The sequence below is a fragment of the Brienomyrus brachyistius genome, chromosome 1, assembly GCF_023856365.1.
Source record: "Brienomyrus brachyistius isolate T26 chromosome 1, BBRACH_0.4, whole genome shotgun sequence".
NCBI lineage: Eukaryota > Metazoa > Chordata > Actinopteri > Osteoglossiformes > Mormyridae > Brienomyrus > Brienomyrus brachyistius.
In genome coordinates, this window is record NC_064533.1 from 39,184,266 (window position 1) to 39,209,225 (window position 24,960).

Sequence of the window (24,960 nt, forward strand, 5' to 3'; positions counted from 1 at the left end):
TGACCCTTCACTAATAAGCAGTGCAGTATACTAGATGCGCAGGGCCAATAAAATATGTGGCATCTAGAACATTTGTTGACGTCTGTTGTATTTCGCGGTACCTCTCCGAGCCACAGGGTGGTGCTGCAGTTTTGCTTGCCGAGTTTATCGGCGCTGAGGAAGTCTGCATTTTCTTCCACGGTCTACTTGACAGTCATGACGTCTCCGCGACTGTCATCCAGAACTTTCTAAACGACAAGTGGCTCTAATGGCAAGCGGACGGTTAGTGGGTAACTCGCTGATAATTTAACACAACCCTCGCTTTGGCGTATTTGCATTATCCGGTCTCTGTGTTAAGCTTTTGCCCAATGTTTTATTCTCCGTTTTCAGGAACTTTCCGGAAAGCGTCATAGACGAAGATCCCGAGAAGGCTCTTGAGGTACTGTGACTCCGACTGGTTAATTAACTACAAAAATATGATTATATGAGGACGAGTTAAAAGGCAGATTCTGTTTAACTTGCTAGGCTGCTGGGTGAAAATCCACAACCTTAGGGTATATAGCTCTTTGGTTCAGTGGCGTAAGTGGTCCGTTATGTAGCTCGCGTAGTATCTTCCTAGCTGTCGAGATTTCCTAACGACCTGGCTCTTAGGGTTTCTAAAATTTCATGTAATGTCTGATTTATACGTGCTCCGTATGTTTGAAACGTCAGGGCCTCGGCCTGTGTGTAGCAGCAATCCGTGAGTATCCCGCCTTATGGCGGCATGCTGACGCTGGTTTGTAAACACCTACCATTCCGTCGGTTTACTCTGCCATGCAGGATCTGAACAAGGCTTTGGAGGAGACGAGCAGCAACGCGGAATGGCTCTGCCAGCGGGCCTATGCCTACATCTTACTGAAAAACTACAGCGGTAAGCAGAGTGTCTTGAGACTGATGTTTACTGATGCACTGCTCTCATGTGGCGCCTGAACGCAGTTAGTCATTTAACCATTGACGGCAGGTAGGGCGCAGTTTCTCTATGGAAATAACCAGGTCTAAAATCGGCATCGGTCCTGTGTTGTTCATCGCCGCACATTCCAACGCTGATTTATTTACTCACGTAGAGGCCGTGGAGGATGTCAAGAAAGCCCTGGAGCTGAAGCCCGATTTCCCCCTTGCTTTCATGAGAAGAGGGTGTGTACATAACTGTTTGATATAAACCCTGTGTGCTGTTTTTCCACTGTAATTGGGTTATTTGCTGTATATGCAGATGGTGCTGGGTATTTTTGCAAATGGTCAGGCCTGGCATCATGTTGCTCTTCTCAGATATAAGGTGTCAGGAGAGATTTATGCCGAATTCCGCTCAGAAAACTGTTAATACTGCAAATGGAGAAGTGTTTCTTGAAACAAAATGAGAAAAAATAAATAGATGAGGATTAATTTGCCTTTTGCCAAAGTACAGATAAATTGGAATGCTTCTTTTTACGAATCCCATCTAGCTCTCCTTTGAGACACGCACACTCGTATATAAAGGTGAGATTGAAGACTGGGGCCTGAGCATAGGGTCAGTCATTTATCTGGTGCCCCTGAAGCATGTTGAGAAGGTTAAGGGTTTATTCAAGCACCCAGTGGAGATATGTGGAGGCTCGACCTCAGCCCAGCGACCTGCCGATCACAGGCACAGAAGTCTAACCTGCCCCTGGCTAAATTGTAGGTAGATAAAAATTAATGTATTATATTATGTAAAGCATTTTTCTGCAGAAGTTACCTGCATCTGCATGTCCAGAATGTTTCATAGTTGCAGAATACTTGGTGTTGGCTTCAAATGCTTTGCAAAATTAAAGCAAGTAAATGTGCTACCCTTAACAGTAAATATACATATTAATTTGTCATTATTGTTATGTAAGTGCAATTATCTTTATTTTTATGCTGCAGAATTGCAGAATACTATTTGAATAACTTCGAATTGTCACACCAGGCCTTTGTAGCAGGACAACAGTTAGATGGTAAGTTGGCCAGCTTCTTTTTTAACATTGTAGACTGTAAGGTCTTGTCTGGTTTTAAATGTTCTTCCCCCCCCCCCCCCCCCCCCCCCCCCCACACACAGATTCAGATAAATCCTTTGAGATATGGATCAAGCTGTGTGAGGAGAGTATGACCTGTAAGTAGAAATGTGCCCGAGTCCATTGGCTTTGACTCTGGCTCCATCTTACTGGAATGCTTGTTCATCACCTTAAATTCAGCCAGGTTCTTAGAGAAACTATATTACCCACTGCCTTTACAATGCAGTTTTAATGAGCAGGCTGAGAAATAACAGTGGCATGCGTCTAGCTGTTAGTGTCAGTAATGTGTTTAGCTGCTGTAGAAACTGCTTAATGCGATATCGGCAGGTGGAATGACAGTAAGGAGAATGAACATGAATCTTCTCACCATCTCCTGGTCCTTGGGGCTTGGGAGAGTGCTATATAAACCTGTCACTACCCCCTCCTGCTAAATGCCCCATTCCGTTTTCATTTAAAAGACCAGTGAACGGTTAGTCTTGTGGGAAAAAGATATTGGCTTTGCTTTGCTGAAATGGCTGTGAAGTACTTTCATCGATTACGCAGTAGCTTTGTGGTAGCTTTGTGTTTTTTTTTTTTTCCTTTTTTTTTTCCTATTTGACCTTTTTAGTTTATACCGTTCTCTTTTTATGGGTGCTGTTTATAGAATGCTCTTTGTATTTTTGAAATACAGTTGTAATTAGATGGTTTTTTTATTGTTATATTGGAACACAGCTGCCATATTCTCTTCATTACAGTGGGAAGACACAATGGAACAAACATGGTGAGGTTCATACTTATTTTACTAAGTGTCATTGGTTAAGAGACCAGGCTTCTGTTTTCCCCAGACATTTGAGTCTATGGAAATGAGACTTTTGCCCAAAGAAGTCGCTCCAGGCAATGATAAATGGGGGAAACTGTTTCTGTATCATTTGGTTCACCACATGAGGGCGCTGTTTCATCCTTCAAGGTTCTGTGTTCCTTACAAGTAATTTGCCTGCCCAGCTGTGCCATGTATCTTACATACCTAAAACTTAAAGTAAGCTGAATGTTTCTCCCCTATGTGATTCTAGCAGCAAGCAGCAACGGCTAATGTGAAGTAAGTATCTAAGCCTTGCCTTCACGCTGCACTGCGCAGTTTTAAACATCCCTACCCTGATCTCTTTAGATGTTACACTGCTACCACACTTGCTCCTTTCTATTTTTATGATATTAACTTCCTTTAAGAAATTATAATGCCACATTAATTGGAACGTGGTGGGTGTTTTATTTCCACCCAGCACTGGTGCCAGTGTTTGAGAAGCTGGGGCTTCATTATAAAAAATGTGAAAGGTATTAATTAACTGTAATAAACCTTCCACCCCTGTTGCTTGTGTTGTATGTATTAATGCAGTAACTGCAGCTCATTTGTAATTGCACATTTTCCGGCTGATTATAAGAAAGCCTTCTGAATGTGCCTGTATTTTATAAAGATGGAGGTTTACACCTTGTGTAATGATATACAAGGTCTTTGTCTTTTTATTTTGTTACAAAGAAACTTTTAGATGGACATTTACTTTTGTGTATTGGTCGTGCATCCTCCTTGTGTGAGGGTGCACTTTTAGTAAATGACTTGTCTCTTCCAGGGAATAACATCAGAGGGCTTTTTTTTGTCCTAGACATGACTGGTACCAGACAGAATCTCAGGTCATTGTCACAATCATGGTGAAAAATGCCAGAAAGGAGGACGTCAGGGTCAGCTTCTCAGAAAAAGCGGTGGGTTCCTCTTCTCTCTGATCTACCAGCCTGCTGAGCCTGGAGATCACAGCACGTGATGAGAGGCTGACTCTCCCCAGGCCATACAATTCATCACACTGCAGGAGGCAGTGAGTGAAGAGATTCCTCACTGCAAACCATATTTCTTGTGTGTTAGCAATATTTATTATTTTATAATATTTATATTTATTGTATACTGTATACCTTGAAAGTTAAAAGAATAAAATGTTTGAAGGGACTAAGTGTGGATCATTAAAAGCTTCCAAAACCAAAGTAAGAAACTGTTTTGATCTGTTCTGTAAATTAATTAAAATTTCGAGCTCTGTATAATAATTTGGTGCAAATTAGATGGAGATGAGATAAAATATTAATTTGCTTATGTGGGGGATCTGCCCGCGGGGCATTTTAGTCTTCAGTCTGCCTAAAAAATGCTGTCCATATGGTGGTTATGTACAGCATCGCCGGGCTGACGCAGGTGTGATAGGCAACTGTGCAGAGGGGGGAGTGATGAGCCCCCTCCCCCCATCCCCACGAACAGCAGTACACTGGCATTGACCTTAGGGGGCAGTGCACCTGCCAGCTGGGCCCTCTTTGCCACCTGTACACTAGCTTGGAATAAAAGAGTTTTTCTCTGAGAACAGTGTATCTGTCTCCAGTATGACCTTGAGAGGCCCTTTCACGTTGCGGGGTGCACGCATGATCTGACGACCGTGCTTACCTGTGTATTCGGCTGGTTGCTTTAGAAGAATCATTTTAATTACCTTCCAGCCTTCTTCCTATGAAGTCCACTTTGCACCCTCAGTCATTTTTCTTTCAGATGCCCTTAAGCCATCAGTTGGACTCGTCCTATAACTGAGTTTATTTTGTCACACTTCAGATGTCCCATTAACTACTCTGTTCACCCGCAGCTGAGCGCCGAGGTGAAGCTGCCGTCTGGGGAGGATTTCAGCCTGAAGTTCATCCTCCTACATCACGTGGATCCCCAGCAGAGCAGCTTCAAAGTCCTCTCCACAAAGGTCCGTGGGAACCCTCTTATTTCTCATCTGTCGGAAGCCATGAAGCCGTGAGGCCGCGTGTGAGAACTTACAAGGCTGCTGTTAACGAGTTATTATGGTTGTTGGTTAGTTATGCGGGGTATGAATTTCAGTGGCCGTGTGTCATGTGCTGTGACATCGGAGGATGCGAGTATAGTCTGATGTAGAGAGAAGTGTGGCATGTAAAAAGAATCCAGTTTGACCTGTGCAGAATGCGGTGTGTTGGGGTGTTTGATGCTGTACCAGGTGCTCAGGGTGGTGTCAGCACTGAAGGTCATGCTTTTGCTTGAGCTGATTCTCCTGTTACCTGCAAGTCCCGTTACAAAAACATGCTGTGTTTCCTGTGTAAGTCTGCAAAATCCGCCATCTGGTGTTCTGTTTTTGATGCTCGCTAGAGAAAGGACAGCTTAGTGGGGTGGGGGGGGGGTGCGAGAGAGAGATTTACACCCCCATCCACAAAGGTGCACATTCTCTGCTGCGGGATCCGTATCCACGGCTTCCATTAGCAGGGGAGTGCTGGGTCTCACAAAGCCCTGTTTGTTCCACGGCCTCCAGGAGTCAGAGAGACCCCCCCCCGCCCCAACACACATGCACTGAAATCTGCCTTGATTGTCCTCTGTGAGCCTCTCTCAGCATTCAGCTGCATATAGGGGGGAATGTCAACATGACTGCATTTCACCTGAGGGGACGAGGAGAAGATGAAAGCTGATTAGCGCATCGCCTGTGAACGCAGCCGTAGCTCTCGTGTTGCCTGTTGCCATTAGAACCCCCAAGTACCTTAACGCCTCTGCAGGTCTTTTTTTCCCCCCCTTTGTAAATTGGGCTGACAGCGTTGCTCTAATGGGTTATTTTTTATTAAGTTATTAGACATGCAGTAAAACCCAGCATATAACCTTTTCCATTCTAATCATTTCAAAACGATTTTCGGAGTAATGTTCTCACGCCCCCCACTGTCAGGTTAGCAGCTTGCATAGAGTCGTCATGGATGAGGAAAGTGGAGTGTTATTTAGGGGGCTTAAAAACATGGGTGATGTGACACAGCAGGGTGGGTTTGGATGTAACGACCGTGACGGTGACAGCTCTGTGATCACCCCAGGGCATAGTAGGCTCTCTTAACTCCAACGCTTTGGCGGCAAAGTCATCAGGAGCTCCTGGATATGTCATGCCTGTCACCTTGCTTTAAGTGCATCCACAGAAGTGGGAGGTGGATTAATATTGTATAGCCTGCGGTCACTTTGGGGTCTTATTAGCACTGTTATTATAATAATTGCTTCTACCCAGTCAAACCACATGGTCATTTTACTCTGTGTGTTCTGACTCTTCAGTGACCCGAGTCGTCCAAACCTGCCTGTTAGCATCGGTTGGAGGGTGAGCTACCTTTGGGAGTGCTTACCTTTGTGGTGTACTGATGTCAGATGGACGTGTCAGATTGGCTTCTGAAGCTCTGTGACTTGCCGTTCCCTGCGGTTTGGCTGCTACCTATATGGGTCGGCATGGGGTGGGGAGACTGGTACGTTCAGTGACTCCTCACACACATGCAAGGCTATGACCTGAATAACCTGAGGACTTCTCTCACTTCCCCAGGTGGAGATTAAGATGAAGAAGGCTGAAGCGATCAGGTGGGAGAAGCTGGAGGGGGAAGACAGTCTGCCCACCGTGAAACACTTCATGCCAAGTTAGTGTGCTGGGAAGCCACCTTGGTGTGGGGGGACACTCATGTAGTTTTCCAGCAAATTAGGACAGAGCTTTTGTGTGAACAGAACAAATCAGACATTTTGTCCCTGTTAGACCAGTACCCTGTCCCTTCACACTGTAGGCCTAACTGTGAAGCTAGTACCGGACAAGTTACTTGATGGCTTCTTTGTCCCTGTTAGACCAGTACCCATCGTCTTCACACTATACTCGGAACTGGGACAAGCTGGTGGTGGACATCAAGGAAGAAGAGAAGAACGAGAAGCTGGAGGGGGACGCTGCCCTTAACAAGCTCTTCCAACAGATATACTCTGATGGCTCTGATGAAGTAAAACGCGCCATGAACAAGTCCTTTGTGAGTGAGAGTAGCCGTGCTGGTGTCCCCACGTCTGGCTGTTTCCAAGATGTCATCCTTTATCTGCATTAAGATGGCCCATAAAGCGTTTATCCATCCGCTGTAGTACAGTCGTGGTAAAAAGTTTTGAGAATGGAATAAGTATTGGTTTTCACAAAATTTTCTGTTTCAGTTTCAGTGTTTGTAGATCTTTTTGTCAGATGTTTCTATGGTAAACTGAAGTATACTTACAAGCATTTTATAAGTGTCAAGGTTTTTGTTGACAATTACATTAAGTTTATGCAAAGAGCCAATATTTGCAGTGTTGCTCCTTCTTTTTCAAGACGTTTTGCAATTTGCCCTGGCATGTTGTCAATCAACTTCTGGGCCAAATTATGACCGAGGGCAGCCCATTCTTGCATAATCAATGCTTGGAGTTTGTCAGAATTTCTGGGTTTTTATTTGTCCTCTCACCTCTTGAGGATTGACCACAAGTTCTCAATGTGATTATAGTCTGGGGAATTTCCTGGCCATGGACCCAAAATGTTTTGTTCCCCGTGCGACTTGGTTGCCTTATGGCACAGTGCTCTGTCATGCTGGAAAAGGCATTGTTCATCACCATACTGTTCTTGGATGGGAGGGCTGGAGAAGTTGCTCTCGGTGGATGTTTTGGTACCATTCTTTATTCATGGCTGTGTTCTTAGGCAAAATTGTGAGAGAGCCCACTCCCTTGGTTGAGAAGCAACCCCACACATGAATGGTCTCAGGATGCTTTACTGCTGGCATGATACAGGACTTATGGTAGTGCTCACCTTTTCATCTCTGGACAATCTTTTTTCCAAATGCCCCAAACAATCGTAAAGGGGGTTCATCATAGAAAATGACTTTACTCCTGTCCTCATTAGTCCAATCCCTGCACATTTTGCGGAATATCAGTCTGTCTCTGAAGTTATTCCTGGAGAGAAGTGGCTTCTTTGCTGCTCTTCTTGACACCAGGCCATCCTCTAAAATCCTTCTCTTCACTGTGCATGCAGATGCACTCACACCTGCCTGCTGCCATTCCTGAGCAAGCTCCGCACTGGTGGTGCCGCGATCTCGCAGCTGAATTTAGGAGACAGTCCTGGCGCTTGCTGGACTTTCTTGGATGCCCCGAAGCCTTTCTCACAACAATTGAAACTCTCTCCCTTGAATTTCTTGCTGATCCGATGTGTAGTTGATTTAGGTGCAATTTTACTAGCAGCAATATCCTTGTATGCCTGTGTAGCCCTTTTGTGCAAAGCAATGATAATTGCACCTGTTTCCTTACAGGTAACCATGGTTAACAGAGGAAGAACAATGATTTCAAGCACCACCCCCTTTTAAAGCATCCAGTCTACTATTCCAACTCAATCAGCATGATAGAGTGATCTCCAGCCTTGTCTCTCACGTGTGTTAACAGGAGAATCACTGAAATTGTCAGCAGGTCCATTTGTGGCAGGGCTGAAATGCAGTGGCAATTGGTGTTTTGGGATTAAGTTCATTTTCACGGCAAAGACGGACTTTGGTCAGATGAATTGCACTTAATTCTTCATAACATTCTGAAGTATATGCAAATTGACATGAAAACTGAGACAGCAGACTTTGTGAAAACCAATACTTATGTCATTCTCAAAACTTTTGGCCACGGCTGTAGATAAGGTGCCAAATCCGTCCCCGACTCTGATGCCCTTTGTGGGTAACATTTTTCACATGGCTTGATCTGTGATGGCTCAGCTTAATGCAGCATTTGTCTCCAGCTATCGAATAAACTAGCTGCCCAATAAGGGTCACGTGTCATTTATGTCTATCGTATGTGTCTCTTAACACAAACAATCTGGTTTTTGCAGATGGAGTCTGGTGGGACTGTCCTCAGCACAAACTGGATGGACGTGGGAAAGAGGAAAGTAGACGTGAGTCCCCCGGACGACGCAGAGTGGAAGAAATTCTGAACTGGCAGATAAGGCAGGAGCTAGGAGGCCTCACCCTGTCTCTTCTGCTTGCGTGTGTCCCTCTTGTTGTTGAGATCGGTTAGCGTGATTCTCAGTGCACTGGAGCTCCTTCAGACCCCACTCTAAGTATCCTGGCGAATGTCCTAGCAATATTGTACATTTCTCCATCATAGTGAAAATGGATGATGAAGGTGGTTTTCGTTCGAGATGTATAATCTTTTATTAAAGTTTCTCTTTTTGTATTTCATCTTTCATTTACTTTTGTAAATCCCACATAAAAATCATCCTAAGGAATAAATGTAATATCATCTGCCCCCTCCATCATGAAGTATCAAAATTGTTTATTTTAAAAGGTTTTATTCACCTTGAGTTTTCTATACAAATGGTCTTTCTCTCTGGATCCTTATGACAAGAATCCAATTAAATTTTCTTCATCTGAATGCCTGAAGTTTCATGAGACTCTCCTCCCTTTGTGATTCCTCCCAAGAGCAGACCTACAGCACCAACTCGCACCCTGGTCTCCTCTGTTTAGGAAACCTGTCCTGCAGCTGTGCCATAAAGAACCACAGGAGAATGGATATGAATTTGCCCCAAACGCATCGAATTCTGTGACAGCCTGGTGAATGTTTAATTCATACCATACGTTCCTCTCTTGTTGATCAGACAGGTTTTTGGCTTCAGTTAAAATACTCTGAGAGACCAAAAGCACTCTGCTTGTGAACAGTATGTGGTTCTGTGAGTTGGAACAGAATGTTTGTGATCAGAAGGTTTATGGTTCAAATCCACTGGCTGGTGGAGAGATTCCTTAAGCCCCATGAAAGCAGGGTTTTTCTCGGGGTTTGGTCATTGAACCCTGGTCAGCTGATCACCACTTCAAACCATGAGGCTAGTCCTTTTTTGAAAAAAAAAAAAATCATATATATATATATATATATATATATATACATACATACATACATACACAGTGCTCAAAAAAAATGTAAGGAACACTTTTTAATCAGTATAGCATCAAGTCTATTAAACTCCTAGGATATTGATCTGGTCAGTTAAGTAGCGGAGGGGGTTGTTAATCAGTTTCAGCTGCTTTGGTGTTAATGGAATTATCAACAGGTGAACTAGAGGGGCAACAATGAGACGACCCCCAAAACAGGAATCGTTTAACAGGTGGAGGCCACTGGCATTTTTCCCTCCTTATCTTTTCTGATGGTTTTTTCACTAGTTTTGCATTTGGCGACGGTCAGTGTTACTACTGGTAGCATGAGGCGATACCTGGACCCTACAGAGGTTGCACAAGTAGTCCAAATTCTCCAGGATGGTGCATCAATACGTGGCATTGCCAGAAGGTTTGCTGTGTCTCCCAGCACAGTCTCAAGGGCATGGAGAAGATTCCAGGAGGCAGATACTCAAGGAGAGCTGGACAGGGCCGTAGAAGGTCCTTAACCCATCAGCAGGACCGGTATCTGCTCCTTTGTGCAAGGAGGAACAGGATGAACACTGCTGGAGCCCTACAAAATGACCTCCAGCAGGCCACTGGTGTGAATGATTCTGATTGTTTGGTCAGAGAGACTTCATGAGGGTGGCTTGAGGGCCCAACGTCCTCTAGTGGGCCCTGTGCTCACTGCCCAGCATCATGGAGCTCGATTGGCATTTCCCATAGAATACCAGAATTTGCAGGTTTGCCACTGGCACCCTGTGCTTTTCACAGATGAGACAGGTTCACCCTCAGCACATGTGACAGATGTGAAAGGGTCTGGAGAACCCATGGAGAACGTTATGCTGCCTGCAGCATTGTTCAGCATGACCGATTTGGTGGTGGGTCAGTGATGGTCTGCGGAGGCATATCCATGGAGGGACGTCTAGACCTCTACAGGCTAGACAACGGCACCCTGACTGCCATTAGGTATCAGGATGAAATCCTTGAACCCATTATCAGACCCTATGCTGGTGCAGTCTGTCCTGGGTTCCTCCTGGTGCACGACAATGCCTGGCCTCATGTGGCAAGAGCATATAGGCAGTTCCTGGAGGATAAAGGAATTGATACCATTGACTGCTCCCCATGCCCGCCTGACCTAAATCCAATAGAACACCTCTGGGAAATTGTGTTTTGGTCCATCCAATGCCACCAGGTTGCACCTTAGACTGTCCAGAAGCTTAGTGATACCCTGGTCCAGATGTGAGATGGGATCCCTCAGGACACCATCCATGGTCTCATTTGGACCATGCCCTGACATTGTCAGGCATGCATACAACCACGTGGGGGACATACAGTCTACTGAGTATGATTCTGAGTTACTGTAATGAAATTTTGGCAAAATGGACTGCATCATTTTTCACTTTGATTTTCGGGGTGTCTTTGAATTCAGCCCCTTGTAGGTTGAATAATTTCATTTCCATCAAACGATGTGGCATCCTTTCATTCCTAACACATTACCCAATCTACATCAGTATAGATATCCAGCATGATTTTGTTCCCCATTGATATCTGATATCTGAAGTTTTCCTTTAATTTATGACCACTGTGCGTGTGTGTGTGTGTGTGTGTGTGTGTGTGTGTGTAATATATCAATATATATATATATATATATACAACACTCCCTTTAGTCCAAAGTAAGTCTTACACAGTGTTGTGGGTAAGCACTGTGCCCACAATAAAGAGTTGCTGGTTAAAATCCTATATCCTACATGGTTTAATGTTTTTAAATGATTCATGTCCCTTAGAAAGCAGCTTATAGACTCACAGAGGTAGCTTGTAGCAGAAGGTTGTGGGTTTGAGTCCTGTGGTTAGCTTTTTTTTTTTTTTTTTTTTTTTTTTTTAGTTAAAGCCTATAAGAAATCAAAAGGTGTATACCGTCCAATGGGTGCAGTATATGACTATAGGTGAGGATGTTGTTCCCATTGCAGCAAGTTTTCAAAAATAAGAGGACAAATCTTAATTAGATAAGGAGGGTAGATAACTATCAAAACTACTGTTCATATTCTCAACTTCACCTATCGTGGTAACTTAACAGTCTAGCAGTGAGATATTATTTTGTACGGTGGTCACTGACTGCTTGCAAGAAAAACGCCAACGAATAGCAAACTACTCAAAATTCTGCAGTTTCCTGAGCTGAGTGATGAGGTGTGGATTAATTCCAGATGTGCTCTCCTGAGATCCAGCACCAACGTTAGACCTCATTTTTGGGATAATATCCATAATTCCTGTGGAATAAAATTAACTATATTTCTCAACCATGCAAAAGAAGTCTAAAAGACACCATTGCATGACAATGCCAAATGAGTAACAGCAAGTTGAAGTATTGCTTTTCATGAATGTATTCCAGTTTGCAGTCCAAGTCTCTAGGCTTTCTTCATATCAGTTTTATTCTTCAAAATTGCAAACTAAGGACTGAAAGACAGAGTTGGGTGGAGACACAGGGCTTGAGACATAAATACATGGAAACTTAGCTGCTTGAGGCAAGATATGGAGAGGTCAAGATAACAAACATCAACAAAATCTTGAGATCACAGCCCAGGGTCTGCTAGTTTCAGGCCTTGCTCTAGGGCCCAGTGGTAATATGATTCCACAACATTCATACTCGTGACCCTCTGGAACCAAGCAAAATATGTAAGTAGACAGAAAAGCTCTAAACTAACTTGGTTCTAAACTAACAGCCTGAGTGATTCTGACAATATGATTACTCTTTGTAAATCTGTTGTAGCCCCTGCCATCTGAAGCAGGCTATAAGAGGAAACTCAGTCAAGCATCATTCATCATAATCCATAACCCTAATCTATAGATTACACTGAACAGCAATAGCTGCTTTTGTAAGACAACAGGTAAAATCAAATGCTACTACTTACCAAAGACGGATTTGTGTTGAGTACCACCATGGGTAGCAGGATGCTTGGGATCAGGAAACATTCCTCTATATTAACAGAATTTTTGAAATCGTCTTTTACTTAAAAAACCTACATGATTTTCAGGAACAAAGGAAACTCATTAAGCAATTCTAGGTGAGAGATCAGGTGTGACCGTGAGGTTGGACAAGGGGTTGTAAACAAGGCAAAATTTAGCAAAGAAATGTTTAAAATTCAGCGAGGAAATGACAAATATTCTGGATGCAAAATTTTAGTTTGTAAATTTCAAGCAACTTAAATTCCTTAGGAAGTGTGAGCTTCATCTACAGCAGGATTCCCAAATTCCGGTCCTGAAGGGCCAGTTTGCAGATCTCTCTGCTCAGAGTAAGTTTAACAGAATGACCAAAGTCTTACTTCAGTCCAACATTGGCACTTTCTTGAAGGTCTTTTGGACCATTCCACAAGTCCTTGCACATGAGTCTCCATAAACTTGCAGTAAATTCAACAAATTGTCAAGACTTGTCAGGAACTCTCAGAATTCATAGCAAAACACAACATATGATCCATTCATTCATTTTTCACTGCTTATCCAGGTCCCTGGAGTCTGTACAATATACCCACCTAAAAATTGTCAAGCATCTATATCGGTCACAGGAGGAATGTGTATATACAATTATACAGTATGTGGCATTCACGGTGAGTGGTCTTTTGTTCCCTGACTATTATCTAACAACTTACTCCCAAACAAAAAGAATACAGGGCTAAACAGACTTTTTCCCACAATGCAGTTCTGCAAAAACCACACTCTTCAGGCATAACTGAAGAGAAAGCATACCCTGTAAAACATTTCACTGGACAACACTCTTTCTCTTCTTATTACAACTTATATCTGCACATTAATGTGTGCAATATGTGGTGTTTTTTTGTGCAAAATTCCGATAGGTACCGCAAAGGAATTGTTTTGTAGTGTAACAATTAAAAATTATCAATCTTGTATTGGCTACATTTGGATCAGTGCACAGGTGAAGGCATGAATGTGTATTTTCAAAGTGATAGAGGAAAATTATTACCCACCTACCAACACCACTGTCCTGAATCCTTTCGAAGCAGAAGAGCAGCAGCTCAACATACCGTCATTTCTGAAAATTATAAATACAGTAATAATTACAATTGTGTACTATTCAATTAGAAAGAAAATCAATGACTAATTTGGACTTTAGGCAGTTACTTTGATGTCTTACAGAACACGCAATATGCGTTCCACCCATCAGCAGCAGTAAATGGTGAGCTTCCCAGCAGCCTCTAATCAAGACACTACAGCCAGTAGTGAGCTAGGTGCTCACATGATCTTTGACAGCAAATGAGGTTGTGTCAGCAATTCATGCAGAAAATTATTTAGTTCAACATTATTTAGTCCAGGGTTATGGCTCCGGGTTCTCCCTCAAGATCTCTCTGTAAAATAAAGTGCCTCATTGAGATTTTAACCTTTTTGGGTTTTATTTCTGTAGTATTTTAATCGTGGCACATTTTAAACAATTTTTGTTATTACCTTTGTAGTTTTCTCACACTATGCAGTTTAAAATTTGGCAATGAAGGGACTTAATGCTTATTCAGTGACCTGCATCAATGTGATCTAAGCCCCTCTTCCCCATTTCATTAAACAGCCAATGGATTTGCCCTTAACGTTTGGCTAACTGCAAAGGTTTTTTTTTTTATTTCCTCAAGTCTTTCTTGGCATCCTTGATTTAGTTATGGGGTTTTGGACATCTTTGCGGTATATTACCATCTCATAGGTTTTAAAGGTGCTTGCAGTGGCGGGTGTAGCAGAGAAATCTACCATGCCACAGTTTGCTTCCCGGGAGCCTTCATGATGCCGGGCCCTGGAATTCCTCACACAATGGGGTGGCGGGATTATGGGGGCCTGCGGATGCCAGGCCTCACATCTACGAATGACCACTGCAGCTCCATTTAGAGCTGAAGGGAGATTGTGCATCTCTGACGAGAACAGAGATGATTTAGCATTGAAAAACAAAGTTCCAAATGTGAGACTGAGTTTAGTCACAGACTCTGGAAACGTTGCAAATTATATCGGACAGACATTAAGACTCTTTTCATTGCCTACATCTCCTGCTGTATGCATAGTTATGCGCATTTGATAAACTGATTTGATAGATAGAAATATCATTACACTTAACAATTTAAAAGCATTTGCATTAAACTGCCCATGTTTAATGTGTCACATTTTTATGGTACTCTGCTGTGAAGCTCACATCACACACATGGCGCTCTAACGCTTTCACGCAGACCCCTTTGCTTGTTCATGGACTTACTGGCACAGCTACCCTGGAGCTGCGACTCCCACGTGACACGGCTTTCCGCAGCTGCACGCCACCACTGCCGCCTCCTCCTCCTCTTCTGGAGGCCCCTGGTTGTCTGCGGCACTCCCGCTGCTGTCCTGCTGCTGCTACTGCCGCCGCTGGCTGCGTTCCTCTCCTCAGCCGCAGTGTCGCACCTCTGGGGTTTGGACGGACATTTTGTCCGAATCACTACCCTCCTCTTCCCTTCTCCATCTGTGCCACAAAAGCAAAACAAAGAAACGCCGCTTAGGATACAACAGACTGCAGAGGCTTGTACTTGCCTTTCTGTCTATTTTATCAATGGTTAATGGTTTGATATTTATTCTTTACAGTACTGACATTACTCATTTACATAACAAAAGGAGAAAATTCCAAGAATTAATACATTACAATATAATGTTTGTACATTTTTGGCAGGAGTGTAAACTGTAAATATTTTGAAAAAAATCACATGAAGGTTTTACCATATGTTCCTGGCCCATGTACCAACGTCAGGGTGCCACTGGACTGCAGGCCGGAAGATTTTTCATAAGTGATGGAAATGGGAAGGTTTCCACAGAGGTTCCATGTTTTATGGCTTATTGGCTGGTCTACTGCCAGGCAAAGGAAGTCCCATTCTGAGCTGGCTGGCTTGATCTGGCCAAACAAACACTTGAAGCCCATCATTTCCAGTCATACTTATTCATGCCTTTAAAATCATAAAATCTATACAAATAAGTCTGACAATATACATTCGCTTTACTCCTAGTGAAAATGTCTGCTCTTTCTGCATAACCTGTCATTCAATAAACAGCTGAAACACTCACTTATATTAAAATGCTAAAAGCTCCCTTTCATATAAATAATCTACTAGGTCCAGCTACTGTAAGGAAAAATGTGGATTGACATGCAAAACATTCTACAAAACTGAAGAATAAATTATTCAAATGATCAGCGCAGAGATAAATTTGCCTGGGAATGACTTGGTTATAACTATAATAAAGCGTTCTGCAAAATGAATGCCGCAGCTGCTCGGTGAATTGGCCTCGCCCAGCTAATTCGGAAATTGTTTTGACAGCAGTCCTGATGGAAAATGGAGGTGGGAGGATGTTTAGGACCACTGATTATTATGCATGAGATGAGACCGAAGGCCACTAGCAGCATTAGAGCACAGAACATATAGAGCAGCAGCTGTGTATTTGACAGCCAACTTCATTTTCAGGGGCGTCTTAACAAAAGCAGAAGCGGAAAAGCCTGTGCAAAGCAATGTTAAAACTGGCAAATCTCTCTGTATTAAATACCACCAAAAAGAATGTCATTCAGAGTTTAAAGAGTATACTTTAATTTCCAAAAGATTAATAATTGTTATGTTTTTTTTCTGTTTGTAACTTTACACCAACCACACACCCCTTGCTCAGCATCGCCATATTCTAAAGGTTTGATGAGTATTTAGGTAGCATCTCCCTTTTAAACAAGCCCCCCCCCCATTACAAGTGAGCACATAATGTTATTGAAAAATGCCAAATTCACTCATCTCACAATATTGGCCAGTGTTCAGTTCACTGTTGATAATGTAAAACTAATCAGGCTTATCCAGGAGGCTGCAGTGCTGTTAATTAAAATCTGTTGTCCTTATTTGATTAGACAGCAATAACATCCTCAAGCAGAGTAGCAGCTCAGGGGGCAGCACTGTTACCATCCACCTTCAACACATCTGGCCTCAGCCCTGCATGTGCCATCATGCTCTGGTTTCTTCCCAAAATCCCAGGAGTAAGAGGACCCAGACAGCAGTCTGCATCATGCCCTGGAAAGCATCACAGAAAACTGCCACAAATTCAAAATACCTAAAAAATGGACAGGGAATGTTAGCAGTAGGCTCATGTAATCAGGAGCCAAATCCCACAAATCAACAACACTAAGCCTTAGCATCATGCTGCCGCAACACATAACATGGTCTGCAGATCTGGTTTATAATGTGGAAGAATTGCCAGTTCCTGGCTGTTCCCGATTTCAAAACCACACTTTAGATATGGACCAAAGACTTCAAATACTACCTCAGCAAACTCCATAGTTGAATACTGGCCTCTTTGATCTCCATGGTATACCCTCCAGTGTAGAGACTGACAGTTCCATCCTGTCAGCAAGTGCACAAGTAAACTTCCATCCTAATCAGAGTTTTCGCTACTAATACACAAAGGGCAATCGTGCAAAATGTCATACCACATATTTAGAAAGAAAGAAAGAAAGAAAGAAAAGCAAAACAAAACACCACTTACACTAGACCTACATATGAGATGAAACAGCCACAAGGTAAGAAAAAAGGTAAGACTATGGGGTTTCTACGTACTCAGAATGACAGCTAATTCACGACATCTTGTAACTACCCTACCATACCCAGAAAAAAATGCATTTAAAAGGCCAAGAAAAACTGCTTACCGCAGTCATCCATTTATCCTCTCTCCAACAGCTTATCCTGGACAGGGTTGTCTGTGCTCACAGGGGTGCTGGATCCTTTCCCAGGCAGTACAGGGCTTGTTAGGCAAGTCATCCAAATACTTAGCCACACTTTCACGGATGCATGAAGTATATGTCTTTGAGAGAAAGGACAAAGCCGAAACGCAAGACTTTTTTTTTTGTTTTTTTTTGTTTAAGAACGGGGCATTTAACGTAACAAGGAGAATAGGGAAACCTTTCATTGTCAGTGTCTGACTCAATCCAACATGCTCCACTAACCTGCATTACCAGTTAGCAACTTCTAAGTCCCATATAACCAAGAAAAGATGCAGGATATTCAATTGTCAAACATTAAAATACATCACACTGATAGCTAGTCCCAAATGTTTTGATGTTTCTTATTCCTATAGTTCACTCCGGTCATACCCTAAAATGAACACCCAGGTAGGTATATTCCCACAAAAAAAAAAAAAAAACAATATTTATAGATGCATGGTAATTTTACTGATGTTTAGTTTCCTGGTACACATTATCATTGAGTGATAGGCCTGCATGGCGCAGTGGCATAACCTGATTGAATGGTTTGTATTAGCCCAATTACCAAAACATTACCAAAGTAACACATGGTGATTAAAGCAAACTCTCCAGACACCCATTGATCAAACTGATTTTAGCCTAGTTTCATTAGGAATTTTTACTTGCTACCCAGCACCAATAATAGTAAAGCAAATAGCAGTCTTGCATTAACTAGGCTACATGTTATTTGGGTGCATACACGGTACACGGTGGTGTTTAATTAATGGACTTTCACTAGTTATCTGGAAGCATCCGTAAAGAAAGCCTAGGCATTTTTAAATTTTATCTGACCCCAAAACTTTAAATGCCTTGCTTTTCTAGGGTAAACTATGCTTGCTTGTCTCATTCAGTATGAAGTCAATGAATATAATTTGCATTGAAATTTGTAGATGTATGACTGAAGGCTTACAAATTTACATTTAGTAGTATGACAATAACTACACAGTACATCACAATTTTTACAAGCTAACACATTCAAAGTTCAAATTCAGGTTAGTAGCCATGATCGCACATGCATTCAGGAACTACAAATATCCCATGTGGCACGGATATGGCACAAGGGACACTGACATACACCTACGATGCCAAGGCCTCTAGGCCCATGACAGTTTTCCTCAGGCTAGTCTCCGAGCACTCACTGCCGCACCGGGAGAGCGGGATACGCAGCTACACGTGGGGGAAGCTGTGGAAAAGCAGCGTCAGGCGAGCGGCAACTAAACTGGAACTGATCCAAAAGTTCTACGCCTATGGCATCCCAGGCTGCCAAGAACAACCAGGGAGTGCAACCAAATGCAAGAAAAAGGAGGAGTGAGCTTAAACTGAATCGATGAAGACAGACTGACTGCGGGTGCAGGTGACCATATATTGCAACCATCTGGAGGCGGGGGGGTTGCGGTGGACGACTACTCCTGTTGAGGTTAACCTGTGAACTGGATCCTTAACCGGATGTTAAACCACTATATATATATATATACACCGCAAAATCAAATATTTTAATGTTTATTTAAAAGATATTGTGATAAAACAAACACAGTAACATTTGCATTCAAATAATTAAATACATTGTTATCAACTTGATACAGATCATTTATGGCCTCAAAGACCCAAGTGTCATCATGACTTCAGGCCTCTTTTAAGTAGTAAGCATGCCATGAAAATCAATAATATTAAGTTTACATATCTTTATAAAAATATATTCTGTGCGTATAAAATATTGCATAATATACATAGTATTTAGACAAAGTCATACAAGTGACGTTACAATCAACTTACACTGACATTTAAAATGTAATACACAGATATCATATTTTCCCTTACAAAGTCAATGATTAAATAACTAGAAGCCCAGTGGGCTCTCACTTCCACAGTTTTTGAATAATGTCACCATTTCTAAAGCTTTATTTTCTATTTGTGGGGAACCGGAGGCGCGTAGGGTGGGAAGGTGTCTTCGCTGGATTCTTCAGCGCTGCCGGGTCTTGATGGTGAGCTGAGCACATAATCGAACTCGGTGTGCAGGACTTTTTCGTACACGCTCTGCAAGCCAATAGTCTTGGGGATATGCGCATGGAGGTAGGTGTCTCTACGGAGCGTGTTTCTCGGCAGTGAGGCTGTCTTTGCAAACGTGGAGAGATGCTGCCCCTGGGGCATGCTGGGATTGTTCCTGATCGCCGATGGACTCCAACATCTGTCCGAATGACCGAGTATTTTGCACTCAGTTGTACACGCCCATAAACCTGACAAGAGAGAGCGGATGCTTCACTGTTAACGCATGGCATGTAACATTATAGGCCTATGTACAGCAAAAGATATGGAGGCTTTTTTTGCAAAGAAAACACTATGCAAATTTTTCTGTACTGCATCTAGCACCTGAGATGAATATTTGTTGTGTAACTAAATTTAGAGTTGTAGCCTATATAAATAAAAAATATTAAAAACTCACCATGTTGGAAGTCTTTTTTGATGCCATCTCCACTCATGTCAGAGTCGCTGTCATTGAAGTCGCTATCCCCTTTGCCGCTATCCTTGCCACTAAACTGAGGATCCCTCGCTGAGATGGTGGTATAAGAGTTACCTTTCCATATTGTGATTGGTCTGACAGCTTCTTTGCCATAGCCAGGCAGTGTAGAATAGCCCTGGAGAAACATGAGCCAATACAGCTTAACATGAGTTTACATTATAGAGAACAATGGAAAACATTGAACAATGACATTGGATATAAATATATAAGCAAATAATAATTAATTATCACTAACCTCCAATTTAGATCCTCGGATTATGTTTTCAGACTCATACACACACGTTGTTTCACTGCCGTCTTCTGAGCTTGAGCACATCTCGCTGTCTGCTTTGGGGAGATTGGTGAAGGATTGCTTGGAATATGGTGTAACACTAAACATGTCGCCACTGTGACTGGACATCAGGTTATGGCTGCTCTTCCCATTCTCCATGTGTCCCATGTCCAATTTGTCCTCGAATCCGCCGCTGTTCTTATCCTGCTTGTGTCGATTGCATGTGGTTGCAATCAAGACAATTGCCAGCAAAAGCAACGAGCAGCTTCCTGCTAGAACGGCAATGATTACCGTTGACGCGTCCCACTGGATTGAGTCTTCGTTATTCTGCTTTACCATGGTTCGGTCGCTGGGGGGCGCCCCTGCGACAACAGTTAAGAAGATAGTCGCCGTGCAAGTCAGTGAAGGTCTACCATTATCGTTGACGGTGACTAAGACCGTCAAGGTTTCGCTCACATCAAAGTTCAGTTCACGATTCAGATGGATATCCCCCGTGGCTTTGTTCATGGAAAACATCACGTTGTCCCCTTTGATAATTTTGTAGGAGAGGTCCCCATTTGCGCCCTCGTCGGCGTCAATCGCTTTTATCTGGGTGATGATATAACCAGAAGGCGCATCTTTTGGTAGAAGGACCTCAGCAGATCCATTATGGAGAGCAGGCTGTGTGATGGCAGGAGCGTTGTCATTCTGATCGACTATTTTTAGGCTGATGACAGCGCTGCCGTGAAGCTGTGGAGACCCCCCGTCGCTAGCTTGGATTCGAAACTCCAACTGTTTCATTACTTCGTAATTAAAACTTCTCAGTGCATAAATTGAACCCGTAGCAGGATCGAGGGACACAAATGTTGATACATGGGAGCCCATTATTTGAGCATCCGAAAGCCGATATATTACTTTTCCGTTGTTCCCTATATCAGGATCCCTTGCTACAACAGTGGTGATATATGCACCCGGAGCGTTATTTTCCACGACAGAAACTTCATACACTGGTTTGCTGAATAGAGGGGCGTTGTCGTTCTCGTCGCTAAGCCTAATTGTATATTGCGTTATGGTTTTAAATGGAGGAGATCCCAAATCTTCGGCCACGACGGTTAAGTTGTATTCTGCTATCTTTTCTCTGTCCAGTGGTGCCGTGGTGACGATCATGTAGCTATCCTCGTAAGCCTGCTGAAGTTTGAAGTGGTCGTGCCCGTACAAAGTGCATCTGACTTCCCCGTTTGCGCCGGAGTCGCTGTCCGAGGTGCTGATGAGAGCGACAAAGCTGTCTTTGGCTGCAGCCTCAGTAATATATGCGATCCCCGCTGTAATAGAAGTCATAGGAGTAATGCTAATTTCAGGGGCGTTATCATTAACGTCTTGAACATGAATAATTATTTTGCACATTGAAGGTATTGGGTTGGGACCCAAGTCATGCGCCTGGACGTCTAATTCATACGTTTTCTTTGCTTCGAAGTCTATCTGGCTTTCAAGAGTTAGGCGTCCGGTTTTTCGGTCCACTTTGAAAAGTTGTCGGATTTCGGCAGGCACCTGATTACCGAACTCGTACACAACTTCTCCGTTTAAACCCTCGTCTGGATCGATTGCGTTTAAATCCAGCAGGAGAAACCCAACGGGCGCGTCCTCAAATAAATCAACTGAGAAAATATTCTGATCGAAAATGGGGCTGTTGTCATTGTAGTCTTTAACCTTTATGTGAATTTTAGTCGTGCCAGATCTGGATGGATTTCCTCCGTCAGTAGCAACAAGCTCAAGAACATACGATGACTGAGTCTCCCTGTCTAGCGGTTTCATTAGCACCAACTCCGCATATTTAACCCCATCGGCTCTGTTCAGCACATCAATGGTGAAATGACTGTTTACTGAAATTTGGTAGCTTTGGATGTAGTTGGAACCCACATCCGCGTCTACTGCAACATCCAGAGGAATTCGGGAGCCCACTGCTGTATTTTCAAAAATTTCCACAGTGGATTCCTTATTAGAGAATTCTGGAGGGTTGTCATTGATATCTTTTATTTCCACCTCGACGTGAACCAATTTGAATTGCTCTTTAGAAAAACTGATAACGTCGAACGCGATGAGACACTGAAGAGTGTGCTTGCACATTTTCTCTCTATCGATTCGTTCCCCGATAGTAAGCTGTCCGTCGCTTTCTCTGAGTCTGATGAAAGAAGAGTTGAACTGCTTCATCATCTTGAAATTTGTCTTGCTATTAAGAGGACTTAATGACATATCCTTGGCAAGGCTGCCGATCACTGTACCAGCGCTGTCTTCTTCATACGTTTGGTATTTCATCGTTTTTCCTTCAGAAGCAACGGGTAAGAGAGCCAAAATGTGGAGAAACGTTAATCCGAATAACCAACTGTGGCAGAAAAATGCAAAGTTCTCAGTCCTTATTGAAGCCATAGTGTCCGAATATATAGGTTTACTAATCTAAATAACTTAGCTGTTAAATAAAACAAAGCATTTGGCAGTGTTAAATGGTCTCAGCGCACCACCCAGGCACTACGATGCAGCACCTACGAAGTCTCCCTCCGAACTCCAAAAACTGCGCCGCTGGAGCGGTTTATAGGGCGCCACATGCAAATGAGACGAAGTGTGACCAATCCCCCTTTGAAATTAAAAATGGTACTTTTAAAAGAACTCTAAGCCTATTTGGAAATTCCTTGAGTGAACGAAGAATTTAGCAGAGAAATGGAATTAAAATAGGCTTTGTACACATTTTACAATTACTTAAAAAATTTCCCTGCTTTTTAAATTTGGCAACGCAAACATAATCTGAGCCATGAAAGTGAGATGTCGTAGCTCATGCCATTGAATAATAGGGACTGTGATACTAAGCCGTTAAAAAATGGGAAAAAAATGTATGTATTCTTGAAATAATAGCAAGTTGTGACATATGGTTGAAATACTGGCGCGATTGTTTTTTTTTTCTTTTTGCTAATACAAATTGTGTTTCGTTTTTGTGTGTGAACTCAAGTTCCTGGCGACGAGACCGCAAAGCCGATTCTGCTTGAAATGACTTTTATTGAAATTGTACATGAATGTTTTACTCACACGATCTCGTGTGATCAGGCTGCAGTATACTATTGAAATGCCTGTTGTTGTGGGGTTTTAACATGCATGTCACTGCTTGTGCATCTTTTTTTTCTAACCTTGCCCGCTAAGCAGGTGAAGAAATCCCATTTAAATAGGATTTATATTAAGCACCAGAGATTTGGACGGATTTCTATAGAGTGATTATATCAAAGGCTACGAGCCCCTCGTTAGCAAGAGAGATATAATAGCATAGTGGGGTATCCCATTGGAGGTTTCAACGTCTGTATTATTCTGGCATTGCAGCCTATTGGGAGAGGAATTTCTAACAGTTTCCACAGAGGGGTGCGCCTAAGTTGAACATAATGAGCAAGCGCCACATGTATCTTTTGTGCTGCCTCATTCAACCCCAATCACTGCCATAATTCTTTCACTAAACGATGATGGGTGTTGAATTGTACAGGACTTCGGGCTCGTATTAAAATACATTTAGAGACCAACCAAGCTCGTCACGGCTATTTAGTGGATTTTGTCTTTTTGTTTCCTTGAGACCCCTCTTGCTCGCCGGCAGAAGGACAAAATATGAGTTGCCAATAACCACAGGCAATAGAACCATCTGCCAATTTCAAGAGAAGATAAAGCTAATAACTAATGGAGCCACTTATATAAACGTAGATTAGAAAAATGTTGCTAAAGTGCACCGTTCACTGATATGATCCTCAGAATGAATACGGCATTTGACCTAAATTTCACGTCGTATTTGTTGAGAATGCTTCCGACGGAGATTTATATTCTAATATGCAAAACACCTACCCTCATGTTTTTAGTAGAATTAACGCTTATTTGGTTCCGGCTAAGATGTGGGGAAAGCAAATCACAGTGCCCGGGAATGCGACTCCAAACTCGAAATGTGGTGAGGGTTTACATTTGCTTTGCAGTTTAAACTCCTACCTGAACACACTGTAATCGGAAAGAAATTATGCGGTGTTGAATCACTAGCTGCTGCATGGATTATTTTGCGTGTGGGAGATTCCGTTCCTCTAAGATCTCTTTAAAATGCCAGGCAGACTTACCCGACTGAGCTGTCTTTTGTTAAATGCCATTATAAGTTCGGCATACATCTATTCTTTGGTGTGATCTGTGTGCTAGCCTTGTCGCCTGCACGCGAATTCTACAATGGCAGAATTAGACCGAGCCAAGAAAATCCATCTTTTATTCCCAAAGTATATTTGCATTTTTTCCCTTTAAAATGGAGATAGCCGGCCATTGTGGCTACATTTGTTCTCATGATTGCCAGTCGGTTGTCGTCTAAGTTAGTCATATGCGTCGGTCTCCGGAGTAGGCTTAGACCTTTTGGTATGATAAAGAGGTGATTTGGCTCTTTGTTACGTAGATAAGCAATGGGCAAAGGGGATTAAACAATCGATCCTTGAATTGATTTGCCATTAAGATTACATTTGCATTGTTTTCTGAATCTGTCGCGACCCCAATAACCTTTGCATACTCAACTCGCGTGCCATCACACCATCAACTAATTACTCCTTAAAACAGTTAATACTCAATTAGCAAAACTTTCACTGATTAGGTTACTTGGCAGGCTTGAAGCAAACAGCTATTAAATTAACACGTATTTGTGAGCCTCCGAAAAACATTTGCA

At 42.7% G+C, this 24,960-nt stretch overlaps 2 protein-coding genes across 3 annotated transcripts; one reads left to right on the plus strand and one right to left on the minus strand.

Moving 5' to 3' along the window:
• The first annotated feature begins 128 nt into the window (after positions 1-128).
• Positions 129-9,219, plus strand: sugt1 (SGT1 homolog, MIS12 kinetochore complex assembly cochaperone). Of its 2 annotated transcripts, none has more exons than XM_049023709.1 (13): positions 129-261; positions 370-418; positions 799-889; positions 1,083-1,152; positions 1,894-1,964; positions 2,066-2,119; positions 2,756-2,781; positions 3,071-3,096; positions 3,656-3,752; positions 4,661-4,768; positions 6,371-6,461; positions 6,661-6,833; positions 8,678-9,219. In XM_049023709.1, exons 1-13 carry the CDS (start codon positions 248-250, stop codon positions 8,777-8,779), a joined length of 972 nt encoding a protein of 323 aa, XP_048879666.1. In that variant the 5' UTR covers positions 129-247; the 3' UTR covers positions 8,780-9,219. The 2 variants fall into 2 exon arrangements, with proteins under 2 accessions (XP_048879666.1, XP_048879667.1); XM_049023710.1 differs by having other exon boundaries at positions 3,074-3,096.
• A 9,816-nt stretch (positions 9,220-19,035) lies between these two features.
• LOC125747890 (protocadherin-8-like) lies at positions 19,036-22,794 on the minus strand. Its single transcript, XM_049023493.1, has 3 exons — positions 20,235-22,794; positions 19,922-20,114; positions 19,036-19,715 (listed from the first exon to the last, which is right to left on the minus strand). The coding sequence occupies exons 1-3, from the start codon at positions 22,671-22,673 to the stop codon at positions 19,387-19,389; spliced, it is 2,961 nt and encodes a 986-aa protein (XP_048879450.1). The 5' UTR covers positions 22,674-22,794; the 3' UTR covers positions 19,036-19,386.
• Between the last annotated feature and the right edge of the window lie 2,166 nt (positions 22,795-24,960).